The sequence below is a fragment of the Typopeltis vanoorti genome, chromosome 2 (assembly GCF_054136105.1).
Source record: "Typopeltis vanoorti isolate ZY-2024b chromosome 2, IOZ_Tvanoo_1.0, whole genome shotgun sequence".
NCBI lineage: Eukaryota > Metazoa > Arthropoda > Arachnida > Uropygi > Thelyphonidae > Typopeltis > Typopeltis vanoorti.
The window spans coordinates 94,386,245-94,408,846 of record NC_143550.1 but is presented as its reverse complement, the minus strand read 5'-3'; the positions used below and the strand labels follow the sequence as shown (position 1 = coordinate 94,408,846).

Genomic DNA, 22,602 nt, shown 5'->3' with positions numbered 1-22,602 from the left:
TGTTAAAATTTAAAAACAAAAGAGACAATGAGTGATGAAATATGCCTGAGTACATAGGACTTTGATTATGAATACTGCTAATATAGTGACTGTGCTCATTAACAAAATGAGGGCAGTCAATTAAAATATGACTGACAGTTAGTCTGGCACCACCAAACTCACACACACAGGCATGTCATCACCCCTCAATAAGGAGGAATATGTAAGAGGAGCATGATCTCTGAAGAGTGAAGCAAGAACAACTTCATCTTTACAGTCTGTGTAGACTAGACTTGCCACAATTTAATTTCAGGCTTGATTCTAGTCTCTCTTGCTTCAACCCTTTCACTTGTCCATAAAACAACAATCTCAGCAGATACCTGCATCCTTCTCAGCTCTGTATTATCATATCTGGGTAATAAGCTCGCCATGTTCTCTCTCACACACACTTTTTCTGCTGCATGATCTCTAACATTAACCTCAGATATCTTGCCTCTCAATTCATGCTACCTCTCGAGTCATTCATACCCACCATCTTTATCATCTCATCCACATTTTCACTTTGCTTAATTACTATGGTATTCTCTCTATCATTCCACTAGGTAAGTACCCCTCTGGAATTCCACTTTGCACACCAGAAATTACTTAATCTCCATACATCATCACATCTCTCATTAATCCATTAATTCTTTGCTCACCTCCTCCAACATTCACCCTCCTTGTTCTCTTACTTACCTGCCTTCCTTTCATCTCCCCCATCCCTTGCTCCTGCACTATCTAGACGATCTCATTTCCTCCCCTTCTGTGGTTCTCCTATTCTTGCTCTCTCTCTCTCTCTCTCTCTCTCTCTCTCCATCATTCTCATAACCATCTCAATGCTACTCTTGTTTATTCCATGTCAATTAGACAACTCTCAATCTCTCCTTTCACACCTCTCAACTAATTTTTTATACCTTTCACATCTCTCTTTCTCCAAGCATCCTATCCTTGCTCAACATTCACCTGCCTACCCAATCAACAGTATCCTCCAAATTTGCTGCACTTCCTAATATTATATTCATTGCAACATCCCATTCTTTTCTCACTCTTGACCATGCTACTCATATCTTTCTGCCAACGCTAATTCATTTCTAAGGACCCACTACTACTGAAACCAAATATAATGATATCGATATTACCCAGCCCTTCCCACTGTCTATACTTTATGCAGGTATAACCCCCCCCCCCATCTCTTCATGGTCTTTCTTCTACATATTTAGTGTAATGGAAGTTACTAAGAGGCTACTTAGGCCTTTTATAAACTGCTCAACTATGTTAGAAACCATTATTTTTTATTCAGGTTAGTAATATAAAAATGTTAGTGTCAGAAAATAAATCAGTTAAGAAAAAAAATCATTATTTTAGATCTGAGGAAAAACTTACCCTTGCTTGAGCAGCTGGATTTCCATGCAAAAGAAATCCATCTACAGCTTCAAAATCCATTTTCTAAAGGCTAAAGCATATTTGAAAGCTCCTGAAAACAGTAAAATGTTCATAAAATTTTATTAAATAAATAAAGTTTCAAATTTTTGTTTCACAACATTCTTATTCAACTTACAAAATTTCTCATCAGATATTTAAGAGTACTACATGATCACAGTAACACTTAACACTCCTGAGCAGTTATTCAACTAATGAATGGGCTGAACTCAGCAGAAGAGAACAATGATCATTGCAACTGTCCAGGTCACAGCGAGATTGAAACTCATAGTCTGCAAATTACAAAGTACGTATGCTAGCTACTTGAACAAACAAGGCCAGCAAATATGAAGAAGGATTTGAAGCTCAACATATTTTTCTAACCTGTTACACACAAACAACGAGTTCATTTATTCGGCCCAATGATTCATACTAAATATCAAAACAACATATGATATGCACAACTATATATTTTGGACAGTTATAAAGCTGGATGAACACAATGAAAACATCCATAAAAGAAAATGTTGTGCATGGTTTATGAAAATCTAATAAAATACTTATGTTCTCTTGATGCAGTATGTTTAAACCAGTTTGCTAGCCCAGGTGGAAAATGGCCAGCATTACTGCTTTGCAACAGTAATGGATTTCAAATTCTACCGATGGATGGATGTTTGTGAATGCCTTTAGCAGCATATGATTTTCGTTATCATGTGAGTCAGCTGCCATCATGCTTACTGAATAAAGCCTGAAATCAGCTGAAAACATATGTTTCATTTCTAGAACAGAACTTCTAGATTATCAAACAGACCTCCATTCTCTAATTCCAGTGTGCAAGTCTGGGAAAAATATCAAAGCAAAATGCCATGAGTAATGATAACAAAACTGTACATCTACACAAAACAGATAATCCTCACCATCTTCCCAACATGCTGGAATATTTCTTAACCAACACCAGCCTGGGTTGCCGAGTGGTTAGTATCCACTATTCAACCAAACAGGCTGCATGTTTGAATCCCATAGTAGGCAAGAAGGTTTGTGATTGTCTTTATAGATGAATTTCACCACCTAGTCTGAGACTACTGTCCTGCATAATGAAAGCCTGGAGCTTGAAAAAGATGTCTGGTTTCTACAACAGTTTCTGGATTATGTAAAAATAAATAAAAAATACAAAAAAATATATAAATATAATTAATTAATATTACAAAAAAAAATCCTTAACCTACACACAGTACAGACACTATTAAGTTTACAGAAACATTTTGTGGGTGGCAGCAACAACCAGGGCTTCAGAAATCCAATCACCACATTATTAAATCTGCATTCAATGAACTAATGTTTTTACCTCCAGGAAGAAACAGATGTCTAGGAATACTAACCGACAAAGTTTTATTTACTTAAAAAAATAAGGCGCATAGAAGAAAAAGAAACAACACCAAGGACAACAAACCTTAACAGCCTACACCCCAAGATCTATTTTACCATTGACAAAAATAAGTGTCTGCCCTTTCTTGACACTAGGTGATTTGCCTACAAAACAGATCCTTAATTTCTTAGACTACAGGAAACATACTGTTAAGTCGGTACTTCATCCTTCTTTGTTATTTATGTTCTCCTGTTTCTATTACCTATCACTTTAGGATATCAGCTATTCCGTTGCCTACAAATTTATAATTGTTTAAAATGACTGGGCCAGCCGGCAACTGAATTCTGATACACAATTAAACAAATCTAAAATATTAAAGGAATCACATGATTTGAAGTCGTGGTCCCCCCCCCCTTTTTCTTATGGCAATGGATTCCCCCTTTACTTATGCAGGTCCGAAGGTTTAATAAGTGGTAATTCAAATCTCAGAAATCTACAGACTCATGAACTTTGGGTTAAAGAAATACATTTATTTTAAACACTTGCATATATACATTTTATGTAGTAAATCCAATACTAAAGAGTCTGAACTCCCCCCCCTTTTAGGTTAAGATTTCCAAAATTTCTAATCCTAAATTTAATCTAACAGTCCCACACTCTCTTTTGTGTTACTATGTTCAGACTCGGTTAATCCACACAGAGTTACTCAGTTTCTACATATAAAACAACACATGCACATAGTTATATACAATCCTTGTGTAGAGCATATCAGACGTGTTCCGTCTTGTAATTTAACATGGGATATTATTCTTATTTATGCTCAGGCTTAACCCCCCCCCACAACTTAGTTAATATTCAAGCTAATTTCTAACATAATATCATAAATGTTTCTTCCAAACAAACAGTTCGAAGGTTTGGTTCCTTTCTCAGCATAAGCTTGGAGTGGCACTAGCTTGCTTGACATAGACAGATTAGTCCAAACACAGTCCTTTAGGCATTATATGAAAGTTAAATGTGTGGAGCTCCTTAATTCCTTGGTTCCTATTCCTTCCTTGATTACTATTCTAAAATGAGTATGAAAACTTGTACATTACCATTCTTGTCTTTTCACGGAGTTGTCGAGGCTTCCTTGATTACACTTCTGCATTTTCTCACCACGTATTCTCATGGCATCAGCAACTTACTTCTATCATCTTTGAAAGGTTCCCCTTTTGCTGACTACACGTTGGTATAACTCGCCAACGGCTCTTTACTGGAATTCCGACCTCATTCCTTCGGTGACTATACTCGGCACGGTACGTACAGCAACCGGGAGATTGTTGCTTTTACCGGCAGTAAGCTTCCCCAGCTATCCAGGACTTGGATCAGGAACGCAGGAACAGAAAACAAGAGAGCGATTGAGTCTCCTAAGTCTATGTCTGTTCTGGCCCCTCCTGCTTCTCATATTTCCTAAGACATTCTCTAAGGAGTCACCAAAACAGACTGGTTTTGTATAATTTGAGGCGATTGGAATGCACAATGATGATCTTACCACGCGGGCTGGTTTCCTTGACTCTGAAGGGCACAGGCATTATTTTCTCGATTATTTCAAATGGTCCAATCGCACTCTTACTGAACTTTCCCCCTTTCCTGTGAAACCTTGATCCATCAGAACCAAACTTTCCTCTTTCAAGCCCTTGGTTTTTCTAGCTTGTTCACATACAGTCTTGCGTAGAGAAAGCTGCTTTCACTGGTTTCGGCTACTGAATCATACGCTAATTTGTTATCTCTTATGAGGCTGTTTAAGTACTCGTCTATGTCAGGAAAACCTGTTTCTGCCCTGAAGCTTCTGAAGTCATTTGGGAAAAGGGGTTCAAATCCGTACAGTAGTATAGCGGACGCTTCCCTGGTAGCTGAGTGAAGGGCCGTTCTACAGGCGAAAAGGGTGTGAGGTAACCGAACATCCCACTCAGATATCTGCTCTTCTGCTAGCTTTGCCAAGGTGAGCTTCAGAGTGCAGTTCATCCTTTCACACATGCCATTCACCTGAGGGTGATATGGTGTGGTGAAAATCTTTTATTTTGCATAGCTGTAAGATCACCTCGGCCGTGAAGTTGGTGCCCGGATCAGACAGCAGGGTCTCAGGTGTCCCGTACCTTGAAAAGATCATTTCAAACAGCATGTCTGCTACGGTTTTGGCCGTCTGATCCTTCATGGCCACGGCCTCAGGGAACCTGGAAAACATGTCTATGACTAGGATGTACCTGTTCACCTTCGATGTGGTGGGGAGTGATCCCACAATATCCATGGCCACGGCATGGAAAGGGTGCAGGGGGAGCAGGAACGGCTGAATGGGGGGGGGGGGGCCTTAACAGTGATGAGGGACTTCCTCTGTCAGAGATTACAAGAAGAGACGTATGCCTCCACATCACGTCTCATTCCTTTCTGAAGGCATCTATCCATCACCCTTCTTAAAGTTCTATGTATTCCCTGGTGCCCAGCTAATTTAGTATCATGGAATGTGTGCAATACCCACTCCCAGTGACGCCTTGCCTAGATAGTAGGAGACCGTCACTATCAATGTGCATATTGTCATCGGTTTTTTTTTCATGATACTCGCCCTTTTTCACTTAACAATTTCTTATAAACTGGTCTCCATACCGAGTCAGTTTTCTGTGCCTGAATGATGTCAGATTTCTCCCAGGTCTGACATTGAGGTTCGGGTGCTTCCTTTCTCTGTGATTCTTGGATGACCGAGAGCTGTTCGGTGGTTCCACTGATGTGGTTATTACTCTCCTCAGGCTGGGGTGTCAGTGACCAGGACAGGTAATCAGCTATCACGTTAGCTCTCCCAGATATGTAGCTGACTTCCATTCTAAATTCCTGCATCTCCAAAGCCCAGCGCACGATTCTCTGATTTTTATCCTTCATGGATGACATGAAGGACAGAGGTTTGTGGTCGAATCTGAGGACGATGTCCTGCCCTAACAATAGGTGACGGAACTTCCTGAGGCTGTATACAATGGCTAATGCTTCCCTCTCAATGACAGAGTAATTTTTTTCTGAGGGGGACAGCATCCTGCTAATGAATGCAACTGGTTTGAATGAATCCCTTTCCTTTTGTTTGAGTATGGCCCGATAGTGTCTTTGGATGCATCGGCCGCAAGGTAGAAGGCTTCCCCCAGCTTTGGGTGAATGAGAACAGGAGCCGTAGTCAGTACCTTGTTCAATGCATGGAATGCTTCCTGCTGTTCTACCTTCCAAGGAAACTTGGTTCCAGGTTTGCTATGGGCCTCATTATTTCGGAGCATTGGGGAATGAACTTACGGTAAAAATTTACCATCCCCATATACCGTCTAACCTGCCTGATTGTGAAGGGGAGTTTTACATTCAATATGGCATTCACATTGTTACATGAAGGTGCTGTCCCATCCCCGGTGATCGTGTGTCCGAGGTATTCCACTTTGTCAAGGAAGAATTTGCACTTCGAGCACTTTAGTGACAACCTGGCTTTGTCCAATCTATTTAGCACGTTCAGTAAGGTTTCAGTGTGCTCCTTCATGGTGGTGGAATAAATCAGTAGGTCGTCCTGAAAGCATAAAACGCCTTTGCCCAAGAGTCCTGCCAGTACACCATTCATGAGGCACTGGAAGCTCATAGCCGAGTTTCAGGCCCCTTGGGGAAGTCGGCATAGTTGGTATTTCTGTCAATTTGTGGTGAAGGCGAAATATTGTCTGTCTTCCTTCCTGAGGGGAATCTGGTAGTACCCAGAGTTCAGGTCAAGTTTCGAGAAGACCTTTGCCCCTTCCAGGCCAAACAGCAGCTCCTCTATTGTACATACTGGAAAGTCGATGGGTTTCGTGACTTTGTTCACTTCTCTTAGGTCAAGAACAAATCTCAGGTCACCATTTGCCTTCTCGACCAATATGAATGGGCTGTTCCAACGGGATACTGACTTTTCAATCACTCCTGCCTTCTCATATTCTTCCATGAGCTTTTCTAATTTGTTTGTGTGTTTGAGGGGGTGTTGGATATTGTTTTATGTGTACGGGTGAGGTCAAGGTTATTTGCAGTGTGCTCTACAGCATTAGTACAGGTAAGGGTGCTTATCCCTTCAGTGAATACCCGGGGGTGCAGTTTGTATGCTACGTCAAAAAATAGTCTTATCTCTTCTATATCACGATCAAAGCTATGGTTGCTTATGGATCTGCTCATCAATCTTTCCTTCCAAGTGATTTGCTTTTCTTCAGATTTTCTAGCGGATATCAAATTTGTTTCAAGTGACTTATCTTTGTGCAACGTTCTGCATGTGTCGGTTTTGGGGTGGTGGGTTTTTCCACAAAGAGATGTTGACTGGGTTCCAAAGTTGCAGGCGAAGTGGTTTGCTTTCAGGAAGTCCAGTCCCAAAATGACTTGATTACTGGTGTCTGCAGGTATCTCTGGGAGGATTATTACATCATGGGTAAGATCAACAGGGAAGCAGGGTATAGATAACCTTGCTCTCAATTTTGTGGAGGATTGCTCGACTTTTGCTATTTCCATTATTTTGTGGGGTTTTTGGAGGGGAATGAGTATTTTGTCATGGGACATGTCAAGCTTTTTGTAGAGGTTGTGTGGGATGACAGATATGTGTGCCCCTGTGTCAAGGAGGAAATCACATTGTGTTCCTTCTATGTTTCCTTGGACAAGGGTGAGGTTCCCCTCAAAGTTTGCCTCGGTTGTGTTGGTGCTCTGCATTTGGTAGTGTGTGTGTGGTCTTATGATTCTTGGGGTTTTGACCTTCAAAAGTTTCTTCCTTTCCACCGTGCCTTTCTTCAGTTATCATTTCTCTGTATTCAGAGGTTTGGGCAATGGCTGCTATTATTTCTTCCCTCTCACTGGTGGCTGCGTAGCACTCATCAAGGCTATTTATTCCCTTTTGGTATATGCTCTCTTGCAATTCAAGCAAGATACCTGTTCGGAATTGTTGTAATGTGAGCCATTCAATGTATTCTTTGTCGTGTGGGGAGGTTTTTATGTCGTGGGTGAGTTTGGTTAATCTGTTGAAGAAATTTGTTACCCTTTCCCCCTTTTTTTTGTAGGCATTTGAGAAATTTTGTAATTGTTCGGTCAATTCCTCCTTCCCTTTTTTTTTTGAACTTGGATATTAATGCATCTTTAAAGTCATTATATGTTAATGCTCTGTTTAGTGTGTGGTGGGAGTGCAACACTTTCTTTGCTTTCCCCTCTAATCCACTGCGCATTAAGGTTAAGAGTTGGGGCTCACTCAATTTGCTACCCTTTTAAGTCTTTCCATATAGCTGAGGAAAGATTCTGAAGAAAGGGTAAGTATGTCCCTACCAACATCGACCAAGAATCATCTCGGTCGATGTTGGTAGGGACATACTTACCCTTTCAGATTAATACACTCTATTATTAACTCAATAATTCACTATTATATTTTCAATCTTAAATGAGTTCTGTTTCTGAGAGTGAGACCAACTTATCGTGAACTTTGATTTTTTTTTTTTTAAGCGCATCCTGTTGACTGCTGCGCCATTGTTAAGTCGGTATTTCATCCCTTCATTGTTATTTATGTTCTCCTGTTTCTATTATCTGTCACTTTAGGATATCAGCTATTCCGTTGCTGACAAATTTATAATTGTTTAAAACGACTGGGGCAGCCGGCAACTGAATTCTGATACACAATTAAACAAATCTAAAATATTAAAGGAATCACATGATTTGAAGTCGTGGTCCCCCCTTTTTCTTATAGCAATGGATTCCCCCTTTACTTATGCAGGTCCGAAGGTTTAATAAGTGGTAATTCAATTCTCAGAAAATGACAGACTCGTGAACTTTGGGTTAAAGAAATACATTTATTTTAAACACTTGCATATATACATTTTATGTAGTAAATCCAATACTAAAGAGTCTGAACTCCCCCCTCCCTTTTAGGTTAAGATTTCCAAAATTTCTAATCTTAAATTTAATCTAACAGTCACACACTCTCTTTTGTGTTACTATGTTCAGACTCGGTTAATCCACACAGAATTACTCAGTTTCCACACATAAAACAACATATGCACATAGTTATATACAATCCTTGTATAGAGCATATCAGACGTGTTCTGTCTTGTAATTTAACATGGGATATTATTCTTATTTATGCTCAGGCTTTATCCTCCCAAACTTAGTTAATATTCAAACTAATTTCTAACATAATATCATAAATGTTTCTTCCAAACAAACAGTTCGAAGGTTTGGTTCCTTTCTCGGCATAAGCTTAGAGTGGCACTAGCTTACTTGACATAGATTAGTCCAAAAACAATCCTTAGGCATTACATAAAAGTTAAATGCGTGGAGCACCTTAATTCCTCGGTTCCTATTCCTTCCTTGGTTACTATTCTAAAATGAGCATGAAAACTTGTACATTACCATTCTTGTCTTTTCACGGAGTTGTCGAGGCTTCCTTGATTACACTTCCGCGTTTTCTCACCACGTATTCTCATGGCATCAGCGACTTACTTCTATCATCTTCGAAAGGTTCCCCTTTTGCTGACTACACGTTGGTATAACTCACCAAAAGGCTCTTTACTGGAATTTTGACCTCATTCCTTCGGTGACTATACTCGGCACGGTACGTACAGCAACCGGGAGATTGTTGCTTTTACCGTAAGCTTCCCCAGCTATCCAGGACTTGGATCAGGAACGCAGGAACAGAAAACAAGAGAGCGATTGAGTCTCCCACCGGACCTTATATTGTAAAATGCGAGCGCCCTCTCTCTCGATGACTACATCATGCTCATAGCGGCGGCCGATTGGTCACCGCAACTCTGAACTGTTTTGACATGGCTCTAATACATATATCATCTTATATACATCTAATAATAACATTTCAGTACTGATACATAATTTTTCCTTGTTAATTTTTACACAGACATTATCAACTTTAATTATGGATTTCTCAAAATCACTTAATATCTAAATCCTCAGATGGTTAGACATACTTCTGAGTGAGCATATGTACACTATCTTTTTAGCTTTTCTTCTGGAGGCATAAGTATGTCCTTATCCTTAGATCTAATAGTTTCCGTATGTTGGGTCGGAAACAGGATGGCTCACCAATAGTGAATCAGCACTTTTTCCGACACAACAATATCTATGCTGGTAGAATCTTAGAATCTATTTTTCATCCTACCTTTTAACCCAATACTATAACATCAGCAAACTGAGCTAGAACCAACTTTCAGATCGCACTATCCTCATCACTGAAATTTATCATATCCATGATGCATTCTTAAATATTAAAAGAAAGAGCCATAAGGCTTCATTTCGGCGAGGTAAAATTACATAAGCAAAGTGGATATTAAATCCAACATTATTTCAAAGCCGAATGTTTGTAGAGACTATGAGAGTTTCGTAAGTTGACCTTTCGTATGTTAATATCTTCGGACCGGGGTTGACCGCGGATATCGAACTGCGGATTCTACTGTATATATGTTTTTTTATTTCCCTCTGAAGAAGACAGCTGACCCATGAGGTGGTGCCAAATCACAGCAACTCAGGGCAAACACTTGGGTAAGCTACATGCACTTCACTGGCTTCCAGTTTCATATCTCAGGTGTTGATGGGCCCATATCAGATATTAAACTGATCCTCCTCCTGATTTACGCTCATGCATAGACCTACACCTTTTACGGTGTAGGCATTCGGAACCGAAACCCTATGGAATAGGTTGGTTACTCCAGGTGAGCTATGGAAATTTTAACAAAGGGCTCGCATTGTCGAGCAAAAAAAAAAAAACTGTATTTCACACAAAAACTTTTATTAATACAGCTTGTGTACAAATTCCAATCAAAAATATGAGAGGACACTCAACCTCTAAAGGCTATCATTTTTAAACAAATATTGCATGATCTAAACATGAAATATTTGCACACAATCAACTGTGTTAATTTATCTTACATAAGAAAAACATTTTTTAACTATCAAAATATAATAAGAATGAAATTTTTTATAATCTTTTGATTCAACAAGTAACCAATCAAAACATTTGACTGGTTACTGGTTTTACCATATCTTTACCCCACTCCCTTCTACTACCAGAGCGGAGAAGGGTAAAGATAGCACATGCGCTTATTTTATTTTCAAACTTGGGCGCATTCATTATAGAGGAGTTGAAACAATAATTCCAAATAATCCATACACTGCCGAATAGACTAATTTTTATTAGGTTACTATATGAGTTTGTCACTTAATATGTTTCAAAAAAAAAAAAAATGTTTTTTTTTTTTTTTTGAAAAAATAAAAAAGTAAACAAGAAAGGAGGCTCGCAAATTTGAGAAAAAATTAACAGAGGGCTTGCGTGAGCCCCTTATAGCTCACCACTGGCTACTCCTTATTCCTGGAGGTATCCTATGTCTGTAGAAGTGTGTGTTCACAGAGTCAGTTTGTCTGCTTGCAGGAAGAAAAAGCCCAGATAAACTGGGGAGAAAAACCCTGCGATCCATGCCCAAGACCAACTAACTTGGCTATGTCTGAGAAAGATCCTAAGCTCCTCACGTCAGCGACGGGTCAACGCAGGACACTCCTTTCCCAGGCATATGGTTGTGGAGCGCATAATCACTCGGCTAACTGTGCAGCATTAAACTGATAAGAACAAATATTACATTTTTCAGCCTTTTGGCTAAGATATGAGCTTATCACTTAGTATCTGATCCAGATCACAAGATATTACAATGAATTTTGGAAAGTAGCAAAGTGCTTGGAGCCTGTTCCATCTTTGCCATGAGTTGCCTGATTTTGTACAACTTCGCTCCCTTCTCAGCCTTTTGTGTGTTTTACATCGAGATGTAAAATGTATATTTTTTTTGTGAGTTGAAGTCAGAAAAGTTTGAAAAACAATGGACTAAACCATCACTTGAACTTGTGAAACAATGGATTTTTATAGCTATGTGGGTTTAAGATAATTAATTTAGTGCTTGAAGTTTTACAGGTTATACCTAGAAGGGAAAAAAAGGGAGGAAACATTAATAGGAGAAATATTACATTAGTGCACACACTGAATGTCTGAGACTAGAAACTTATGCAAAAAATGTCTTTTATGTACACATGAGCCAGCAAAAAGTAAAAGGAACATTGTCTGTTCCTTTTAATTATTGTATTAAAAGTTAATGGATGTGATGCGAGCTCTTTCTTGCGAGAAAACAGACAACAGTGGAAAAAGCCAATATACAAAAAAAAAAAAAAAGGAAAAGGTAGGCCCTTGGGATGCTCCAGCTTAGTTGAAAAACTGAAAGATAAGGAACCATAACACAATTTTCAGAAAGAGAGAGAACTAGCTACAGACACTGGACAATATAACAGAAGCTTAATTTAAGCAACCTCATAATGCATAGTCCAGTTGTGCTAAACCATGCTTTAATCAAGTGCAACTACTCAGGTTGTTTCTCTAACTTTTCCTTTTCCATACATTTATCCAAAGATGGATAATTTAAGCTAGATACATAGATGAGAATTCAATGCCCATAATTTATTCTTTGAGAGGTTTTCTCCTAAAAGTTTAGTGTTCACGGATTTGCCCTATGCTGGGGATTCAAGAAGTCATTCTCTGGTAAGTCTTCCACACTGTCAGTGTGTCCTGCAAGGCATGCAAAGAGGATCCAAAACTAAGCAAGTCAATATAACTTTTCTGACACCATACATCTTTAAAGAATAGAGTTGGAGTGGTAAATTTTGGTAAGACGTGGTCTTATTGGTTTTCACCATAACAGACAACTTTCTCATAATGGAGTACTGTGAGTGATCATCCAGTACCAAGAACTTGTATGCCAATAATGATTAACTCATCTCCTCTCTTTAGTATAAGGTTGAGCTTCCTCATCCAATTTTAGTTCAATAATGGAATTCTACTGCTATTATCCAATGTTAATTCTTCAACCTATTCTCTATAACTGTCACTATTGCATTGTGATACAACACCAAGCAATATGATCCAAAGTTTCTATACTCTGACAGCCTACTCTGCAGTTCTTATCACTTCTTCCCCAGGTTGTATGCACTTGCATCAGCAAACCACTGATTCTTTTCCTAATTAAATCTGTATATTCAAATTCAGGGGAGAAGCAAGTCTCAACCTTAATTCACTAAATTTGTCTTTAGATTCTTGTAATACAATTCTACTGACTGAATGGTGCAACATTAAAATCCATCTCCGTTGTTCAGCCAAGGCAGTTGTAATCAATGTCCTTCTATCAAGCACACACACCCACAGGTACATCGATAATCATCCTTAAGTGGAGAGAGAAAATTTCTGTAATCCAGATAGACACAATCTAAGCACTAACCATCACAATGAGAATCACAAAACCTCCATGGTTTACAGTAGCATGGAAAAATGCTAATGGCACGAACTACTGAACGAATTACTACCTCCAAACTGGGACAGTACAGAGAGTGAGAGAGACTTTACCTAGGACTAACCTATGGTAGTGTCTAGGAAGAAGGAAATAATTCAGAATGAAGAGCCTCTATTGAGGCTCTTCAGAGAACACTAAGATATCTCTCCACTCCTCCAGAACCAAGATAGAATGCAAAGATGTGCTGTGCAGCGAAAACAAAGTTCTCAACTTTCCGTTTCTTGTCTCTGTACCTATGGGTACAACAGAAAGCATACTTGTCTTTGCCACATTAATATTTATGCCTCTAACTTGAAAGAAGTTGAATGCTTCATTTGGGAATTCCTGTAAGCCTTCTCTATTAGACTTTATAAGATCAGAGAATGCCACAGCATGAACAGTAGTTGTGTCAAGAGAGTAACCAATATGGCTTGGAAGTGTAAAGAAACTCATCAATAACACAACTGAAGAAAACAAGGAAGTCTCCTTGTACAGCCCCAAGTGGAAGGAGGGACATCAATCTGCAGTCCAGGATGACAGTAAGGAGATTTGCAGAGTAAACCTCTGATACATAGTTGAAAGGCTTCACAATAGACAGTGCTTGAAGGGAGACACTGTCAAAGGTCTTCTGGAGGTTCAGGGATGCCACAAAATAGGCAGAAGTTGACATTGGGATTCAGAGAGAGAGAGAGAGGAAAGAACGAATGATATTCTCAGCACAACAATCTACAGGTATGAAGGCTCGCTGCCTAAAATCATGTTGGATGTATGAATGAAGACATTTAGCTAACACTTTACAAAAGAGACAAAAGAGAAAAGGAGGAAGTGTAATTGGACAGTAGTCAGAAGGTAAAGATGCATCCTCCTTTAAAATGAACACTGTACTTAACTGGCAAAGTTATAATGGTATGCATTTAGTAAATGGAAGTACAGCAATCCCTCGATTAATGCGCCCCCGATTAGTGCATCATTTTTTTTTGATATACCCAAATTCGATTAGTGCACCTCTAAAATTCGACTAGTGTGTCTATATACATCTTAAAAATAAATGTTACAGATTTTAAAAATTTTCAATCTATACATTTTTTATGGCTAACTATTTGAAAAAATCACTCACCAGGATGAAATAATTTAGTTACCGATTTGAAACATTTTACAAAGTTATTTTTTAATGGCATACTACACTATTTCCATGTATACCATGTTCCAAATTTATGGCCAAAATTTATGTCGTTCTGCTTTACATAGCATTTTGCTGATCATATCTCATACAATTGTTTTCCTTACTTTTTTATTTTAAATTATTTTCCTAACCTTTAATCATGAGTAAAAGAATTAGTAAGCAAAAAATAGAAGTGTGAAAATGATTCGAAAAGTAATCAGATTGGAAGAAAAACTTGAAATAATAAAGAAAAATGAACACATGAGTCCAGAACAAAGATAGGACAAGAACACAAAAATGGGTGGATCAATTGCTGAATACAAAGAGAAAGTTAAGGCTGCTTCAAGTTCATCATGCATGCACTCGAAATCAAAGTATTATAATGATTGAATTAGAAAGACTGCTTTTTACATGGATCAAAGTTTGTGACCAAAAACGGATCCCACTAAACACCGGCCTTATTAAATCAAAAGCATTAAACCTCTTTGCAACCTTGAAAGAAAGAGCTATCAATGATGGAAAAGAAAAAGAATTCCACGCTAGTGCTGGGTGATTTGAGCATTTCAAAAAGAGAAATAGCCTACATAATGTTCTAATCACAGGCGAAGCTGCAAGTGCAGATAAGGAGATATCCAGAGATTTTGAAGGAAATTGTGTAAGAAGGGGACTATTGTGATCAACAAATATTTAATGTCGTTGAAACTGGCCTTTTTTTGAAAGTGAATGCTTTCCAAAACTTTTCTAGCCAAATCAGAGAAATCTCAGCCTGGTTATAAAGTCGCAAAGTTGAATGGAATTACTGCTAATAATATGTGAGCCGTTAAGAAGCACATTCTTCCACATTGTGCAAATGATTTTAGAGGGTTTCAAATGAATCTAAGTTAATTAAATCTCATTCTGAGAAGTTGAGTGATTCCGACTTGCTAAATTTAGATGCACAGAGGGAAGATCCTGAAGAATATGAAGAAAATTTAATCACTGACAAGCCCAGAGGTTTCACAGAAACAATTTGAAAATAGTTTTCATACAATCAAAGTTTTTAAGCAGCAATGCTTAGAGACTGACCCTGGTGAAGAGAGAACCAGTAAAATTTGCAGTAAAATAAGGCCATACCGTAAGTTGTATGAAAAAAAGAAAACAAAATGCCTGCCAAACTACATTAGCTCAATTCTCTGTTAAGAAGCAGAATAATAAATTTATATTCTGAATATATTTTATTGTCTTTCAGCTTCATGGTTTTCCTTTAACTAGGTCCTGAGACATACCCTAATTCTTTAAAAAAAAAACTTAAGGGTCAAAAAAGAAATCTGAGGAACGAATTATACATTTGCCCATAGGTTACTATATTCGATTAGTGCGTTTTCGATTAATGCACCTGTTTTAAAGAATGCATTAGGTGCATTAATCGAAGGATTGCTGTATATCAATTAAATCTTGCAAGAGGGACCTACTGAAGCTTGGTAGCAGTAAGCCACGTGGTCCAGAAGCTGATGAAGTAGCTGGAAGTGAAGACCTTATTCCATCAAAAGAAGATGGACAGAAAAGTTCTGCTTCTGGAATGTACCTTGAAATAGAAGGAAGGACTAAATCAGATAGGTATGGTGGAGTGAAAAAAGACATCCCTCCAAAAGCAAACTCTTTGGGATATTTTGCATAATGGTGAAGCCAAGACCAGCAGAGGTAGTAAAGGTTCTATAACATTCTGGATAGATAATGTGTCTTTAAGATAATGGTCCTGTTTGAACCAATATATATTTTGATAAGTGGATGTTATAAGAAGATTTAAAGCTGAGAAGGGTTCACAAGGGTGATGGCATGTTTTGCTTGTCAGTACATACCCAGGCCTGCTGAAGTAGTAAAGGCCTTGATGCAAATGAGACAAATATACTGTCTCTGTGTTGATGGTTACAAGTGAGTCATTCATTCTAGAATTCCATGTTGATCTAATAGTTGGTCTTCTCATGGAGGTAGTTGAAGTTACTTTGTAGGCATTGCAGGGATGGGTGACAAAGACATTCCCATTCAAGGAAAGACGAAGATCAGTTACGGGAGTGGTGTTCTATGGTCCCTAATTAAGCGAGAGAGGGTACTCACATTCTGCTTGGTTGAACTCAGTGATGGAACAAACCCTACTGGGACTGCTAACCGTATAAGGGAGAACACAGAGCCTTGAAATGTTCCATGTTTTGGTCTATAGAATAGGAGTTCTGAATTATGTAAAAAATAAAAATAAAAAAGAACATAAGAAAAGCTTAGTCCATCTGCAGTATTAATGTAATATAGGTTTACAACCTTTTGTGGGTGAGAGTTGAAAAAAATTGGATATACAGCACCATTAAGCAGGAGCTACAAAAGAAAAAAATGTTACGGAGGATATATAAAGAGAAAAGTGATCAGCAGGCATTACAGAGCAAGATGGGTGATCAGCATGGTGAGAAAGTAAAAAATAAGATAATGAGAGAAACTTAGCTGATGAAGGTCAGAAGAAATCCATAAGAATTCTTTTGCTATAAGGCAAGCAAAAAGAATAATTATAGAAGGATAACTTTAACAAATGCTGATGGTAAGCAGGTAGCTGATGTAGAAGAAATGGTTGAATTACTGAGTGATCACTGAAAGCGTGTATCCGGGTAAAAAAAAAAATGCAGTGACCAGTGCGAGTATGACAGCAATCAAGACAAGAATAGAAGCAGATGAACTTGAGGTGTTTAAGACATTAAAAAAGCCATGGGGTTAGATGAAATATCAGCTGGTATGTTACAGGAAAGTGTAAAAGAAAGCAGTGTCCCTATTCAGACTGAATTTAAGTCTCAGCACTAACAATATGGGGGGGATAAGAGATCTATCACACAAAAGGAAGCTCCGAAACTAGTGTTTTCAAATTATAGACCAATTCGGAGGCTCTGCTGCTAATGGCTCACGCAAAAAGTTAAGCAAGTTTGAGCACGGTTAGTAGCTGGAAGGGAAAGAACGTTCGATGCTGTTGGCACACTCTCCCTCGATGAGTCTTTGGACTCCCTGGAGGTGTCACATAATAATAATAATATCTCATGAGTAGCACTAAGGTACTGGGCACAATTCAGGAAGTGAGTAAATTACTAATTTACTCACTTCCTGAATTGTCAATAAAATGACAGCTGAGATGGAAATGGTATACCATGATAAGATAATGAGATAGGCTTTGCACAGACATTTAACAGGACACCATATGGGACCCCTATTACATTAAGCTGGAGCAAATGAGGGATGGCATATAGCTGGTGCAATGAATAAGAGAGTGGCTGGCTGGCTGGCTGGCATAGAGCTTCTGTGGCTCAGTCAGTATAGATCAGTGTTTCTTAACCGGTGTTCCGCGGAAGGTGTGAATAGGTGTTCCGCGAAAAATTCTGGAAATTTTCATTTTTAAATTAATTTGTCAGCATAAATTAATTTAATGATGGTTTAATTGATGTTTAATTAATTAATAATTATAAATTATTGATTAATAATCAATTATTGATTAATAATAAAAAAAACGGCTAAATTACCAATTAATTATTAATTTATACGTTACAAAATAACCAAGGTGTTCCATGAAAATTTCAGGATTTGTGAAGTGTTCCGTAGTCAAAAAAAGTTTGAGAAACACTGGTATAGATGAAGCTTTTTGGTCAGAAAGATCTGGGTTCGATTCCCGTCTATGACATGAGGCCCAGATAAATATGGGGGGGGGGGGGAGAATTGAGATGGTGCCATACTACCCAATAAAAGGGGCCTCAGAACCATTGCATCATCATACGCTAAATAAAAATAGAGAAATCAGAGTAGTATATGGTGGAATCAAATCAAACAGAAGGCAATGAGCAGTGCTGTACCACAGGGCCCTGTAAAGGGGCCACTATTGGTCAATTTGTACATCAATGATATTGAGAATGATTTGAGGGTAATATCCAGTTGTTTGTTAATGAAGCTACCCTAGGGAGAGCAATATTTAATAATGATAATATAGAGATGCTGCAATATGATCTGAATAGGCTGGTAGTTTAGGTAAAGGATAATGCGAATTCAGCATATCAGAGTTTAAAGTTATATACTTGGAAATAATAATAAATAAATAAAAAATACAGGCTGTGTATTGCACTGAATTGCATGTCAAGCATGTCAAGAAATTGATGGGCTATAGATTTAGAGATGACAGTAGTCAGATGGACAAAATATCTCTAAGGGATTATATCAAAGCCTCATTATGAGGCTTTGATATAATCCCATTTGAATTACTGCCCAAAAATTTAATCACCTAGATTTCTTAAAGATGTGGAAGTGGTGTAGAGGCAAGTGCCCAAAATGGTGACTGTGGAGTATTCCCTATGAAGACTATAATAAGTTTAGTTTAATCCTTTATTCAAGTGTGAGCAAACAAAGTTTGCACCTGAAAGTATCTTCAGGACTGAGCTAAGGTGGTGTAACACCAAGGCAACTCGTGGCAAAGGTGGAGAAACTATCATCACTCCTATCTCAGTATCTCCTATAATGCAAAGCACAGCTCCTTGCGGATATGTGTAATACTATGCATTAAGGCAAGGGCTGCTACCCAGACCAGTTTCGACCTCTATTGAGGTCTTGTCAGTGGGAGCCAGGCCCAGTAGTGGAGACACCAAGGCAGAAGCAATGAGAGGTCATCCCCACCTATAGGTATTGCCAAAAGGTGTATAACCTTATTATTAAATTACTCCGGATTCAGAGAAAGACGTTGAGAAGTAGTGGCCCTTGCCTTAATGCATAGCATTACACATATCCGCAAGGAGATGTGCTTTGCATTACGGGAAATGCTGAGATTAGGAGTGATGATAGCTTTCTCCACCTTTGCTACGAGTTGCACCACCTTAGCTCAGTCCTGAAGATACTTTCAGGTGCAAACTTTGTTTGCTCACACTTGGATAAAGGATTAAACTAAACTTATTATAGTCTAACCAAGTGAAAAATGAACTCTTAACATCTCTATGAAGACATCTGCAGATCTGTAAATTGTAGAAAAGAGGGGATATGATAGAAACATGTAAATTACTGTAAATATTCAAGGGTTTCTATAGAGTAGATGCTAAAGAAATTTTCTAGTACATGAATGAAGAGGAACTGAAAGTTGTGTAAGAACATGGTTAGTAAGGCTAGATCTAAGGACTAGATTTTTTGTTTGGAGAGCAGTAAATGAATGGAACAAGCTCACAGAGATAGTAACTAGCTTTGGACTCCACAGAGATACTCATGTAATAATAATTTGATAGTAAAGATTTGTCATCCTTATTAGAAATAGGTTACAAATACTGTAAGTATTAAACATGTTAATTTTTCTGAGCTCTGTAAAGAACTGTATAGCATGTAATGCCTGTATGTGTAAAATCCAACTTTCTGAGCTCGATTTTAGCCATTACAAAACAGGCTCTTCAATACCGGTGAATTTGAACTGCTATTCATTATATATCTGACAATTTCTGCTCATCACAATGAATCACCATCTGCTTTAACAAATAAAATTCTGTAAATCTCTTAGCAATTAGTATGATGTTTTAGTCTTATCTCGAAGGATCAACAATGTACTAACCAACCTGAAAATATGCTTCAATTAATGATATACACTAACAGGGTTCATAATTCTAACATAAAAGGTAATACGATATAAACAGAAAACTCGCCATGATGTTAATAATCAAGTATACTAAAATTCCAGAACGGATTCTGGAATTATTATTATTATCAGCAGATCTCCATGGAGTCAAGAGACTCATTGCAGGAGGTCCTACTCTCACATGCATAGCTCACCATACCTTGACTTAAATGTGTTTACTGTTTCTGCACTCACCATACTCTCAGACAATGCAATTCCAACCCCCCCCTCCCTCTCCATGCAAAGATCCTCACAACCCCCTTATACAGCTTCCAGGGATGGCGTCTTGTTCTCCCCATCTCCAGACATTCTATGAAAAATCTCATCTGGATTAATCCAGTAATTATCCTTTACCAACTTATAGTCTTGATCATATCTTCCCCTCTTCCTTATATCCACTAGGCTCTGCCAATCAGTTCTCATATTCTACATTCTAGAAACCCAAAACTGACTTAGTGAATCATCTCTAAATCCTCTCCAACAACTTGTCATCCTTATGAAAACCAGGTAATCAAATCTGTGCACAGCAATCCATATGCAGTCTGCTCAAAGCCTTGCACAATGGAATTTCACTATACTTTTTAGTTCTGCAACGTCCTTACTAAACTAAGGTCAACTGAAAAACTATAGAAACTAAAAAATGAAACAGGTTATGTGTGTGTTTCATATAGAGCACATGACAACAATAAAAATTAATGGTTTAAGATAAAAAAAGAAAAAAAAAGTCAGCAGAATTAATTTTGTATTTTAACTCTCAATTAGTTCAGTTAAGAGGCAGTAGGAATAACAATAATCCAAAATTCTAAGAAAATAGATTAGCTTCAAAATTTAATCTGATTAGTTGTACTAGTTAGTTCCACTAGCAGTATCATGGAACTGCTGAGCATTATATCTGTTCTAATAATTATAATGCTCAGTTCCAATCTTACACTCAATTGAGCATTTTAAATTAAAATGCTCAATTTTAAATTAAATTGCACTCATAAAATTTAAGACATAGGATTTCTTTCATAGTAAAAGGCAATGAACATAATGATTTCAGAATCATTTCTAATGTTATGAGTTGACATAACATGGGAGTGTTATATGATAATACAGTACAATTTTTTTCTCCTTTTTTTTTTTGTGTGTGCGTGTGTGTTCCTTATTTTCTTCTAAGTCTGGCTGCAGACTTAAAATATATATATATATATATATATATATATATATATATTCTAAGTCTGGCTGCAGACTTAAAATATATATATATATATATATATAGCAAATTATGGCCAAAATAACCTGATAATGTCAATATTCTCTTTTCGTGTATTTTTTTCAATAGAACTGGAGACAGAAGAGAACACTAAAAATTAAGTGTTGATTTCCAATCCAAAGAATGATGAATAAATACACTGTCTAAGCACAAACTATTAATCTTTAATATAATGATTAAATACAGCAAAGTGAATTAAGTCATTTTAATTCATTCAAACTATTGTATTTCTGTAGGTTACTACACCTTGATAAGGCACGTAACGATTTTAAAGAATCGTGTCCATTATTTGTCTGTATTAAATATTTAATTAACAACATTTTAATAATTTTCAAATATTTGCTATTCTCGCCACTACTAGTTCTGAACCTTTTTTAAAACTTTTAAAGAATTCCTAGATAAGACTTGGCTTATTTGGGATGTTGAAATAAGTGGAAACATTTTAGATAAGTTTCAATGACTCTTCAAAACATGCGTTTTGTACATTAACAGAGGTAAGAAATTTTTTTGGTTAAAATATTTCGCTTCGCCTCGTGTGAACGCGTTTCGGTTTTTCATTTAAAAATTTTCGATTAAAACACATGTCAGTAACAACAGATCGTTTATAACAATGATAAAAATCACATACCCCGCAGCCTATCCAAGTAACAGTATAAAGAAACGTGCATGCGATATATTTCGTAGTAGTTTTAACTCTCTCGTATTGTTCTCTACTCACTATGCAATAATGTTTACAAAAGCAACACATGCATTATGGAGCCACGTTTTCAACAATTTGAAGCCATATTGAAAAGTAATACTTTAATTCACTTATTCAAAATTTAGTTTCGTAACAGTAACTTGATGTGTGTTTAGTTTTTTAAATATGTATCTCACATTCAATGTTGTAAATAATTAATGCCATCTCCTTTAAAAAAATAGTAATAATAATTATTATTATAAAAAAAAATAAATAATGTGCCTGTATAGTTCAGTGGAATTGATGCTTTGACTACTCAGTATTAGGCTCCCCGAAGAATAACCTAGGTGCGATTCTAGTCACCGACTAGAGAAACTTATTATTACGTGAGACCTCCAGGCTTATTGTAAGCATTTCTTCGATCAATTTCCGAGATAGTCAATTCCAGGCAGGAGCAGGCGGGTTCTAACTCCCGGAAACTCGAGTTTCTCATCCAATAAATTCAAGAAATTCGACCGTAGAACCCACATTATTTCCGACAATAAAAATATAGTGTAAGGGTTAAAGACCACGAGATGGCGGTTCTATTACTATTACTATTATTACGGGCAACTCCAGGGAGTCATTAAACTCATCGAGGGAGGCCCCAAATCATATTCATCACAACTATTCAACATTCATACAGTATCTATCATACCTCGTCT

General features: G+C 37.5%; 1 protein-coding gene across 1 annotated transcript in view; it reads right to left on the bottom strand.

Annotated features, from left to right (window-relative positions):
* LOC150109266 (exportin-T-like) overlaps positions 1-21,985 on the bottom strand; it is a 359,762-nt gene extending 337,777 nt beyond the window's left edge. Inside the window, exons 1-2 of the mRNA XM_090401965.1 lie at positions 21,848-21,985; positions 1,402-1,492 (exon numbers count right to left, since the gene is read on the bottom strand). Coding sequence (XP_090258091.1) covers positions 1,402-1,461 — 60 coding nt within the window. The 5' untranslated portion in view covers positions 1,462-1,492; positions 21,848-21,985. The remainder of the gene's footprint in view (positions 1-1,401; positions 1,493-21,847) is intronic.
* Between the last annotated feature and the right edge of the window lie 617 nt (positions 21,986-22,602).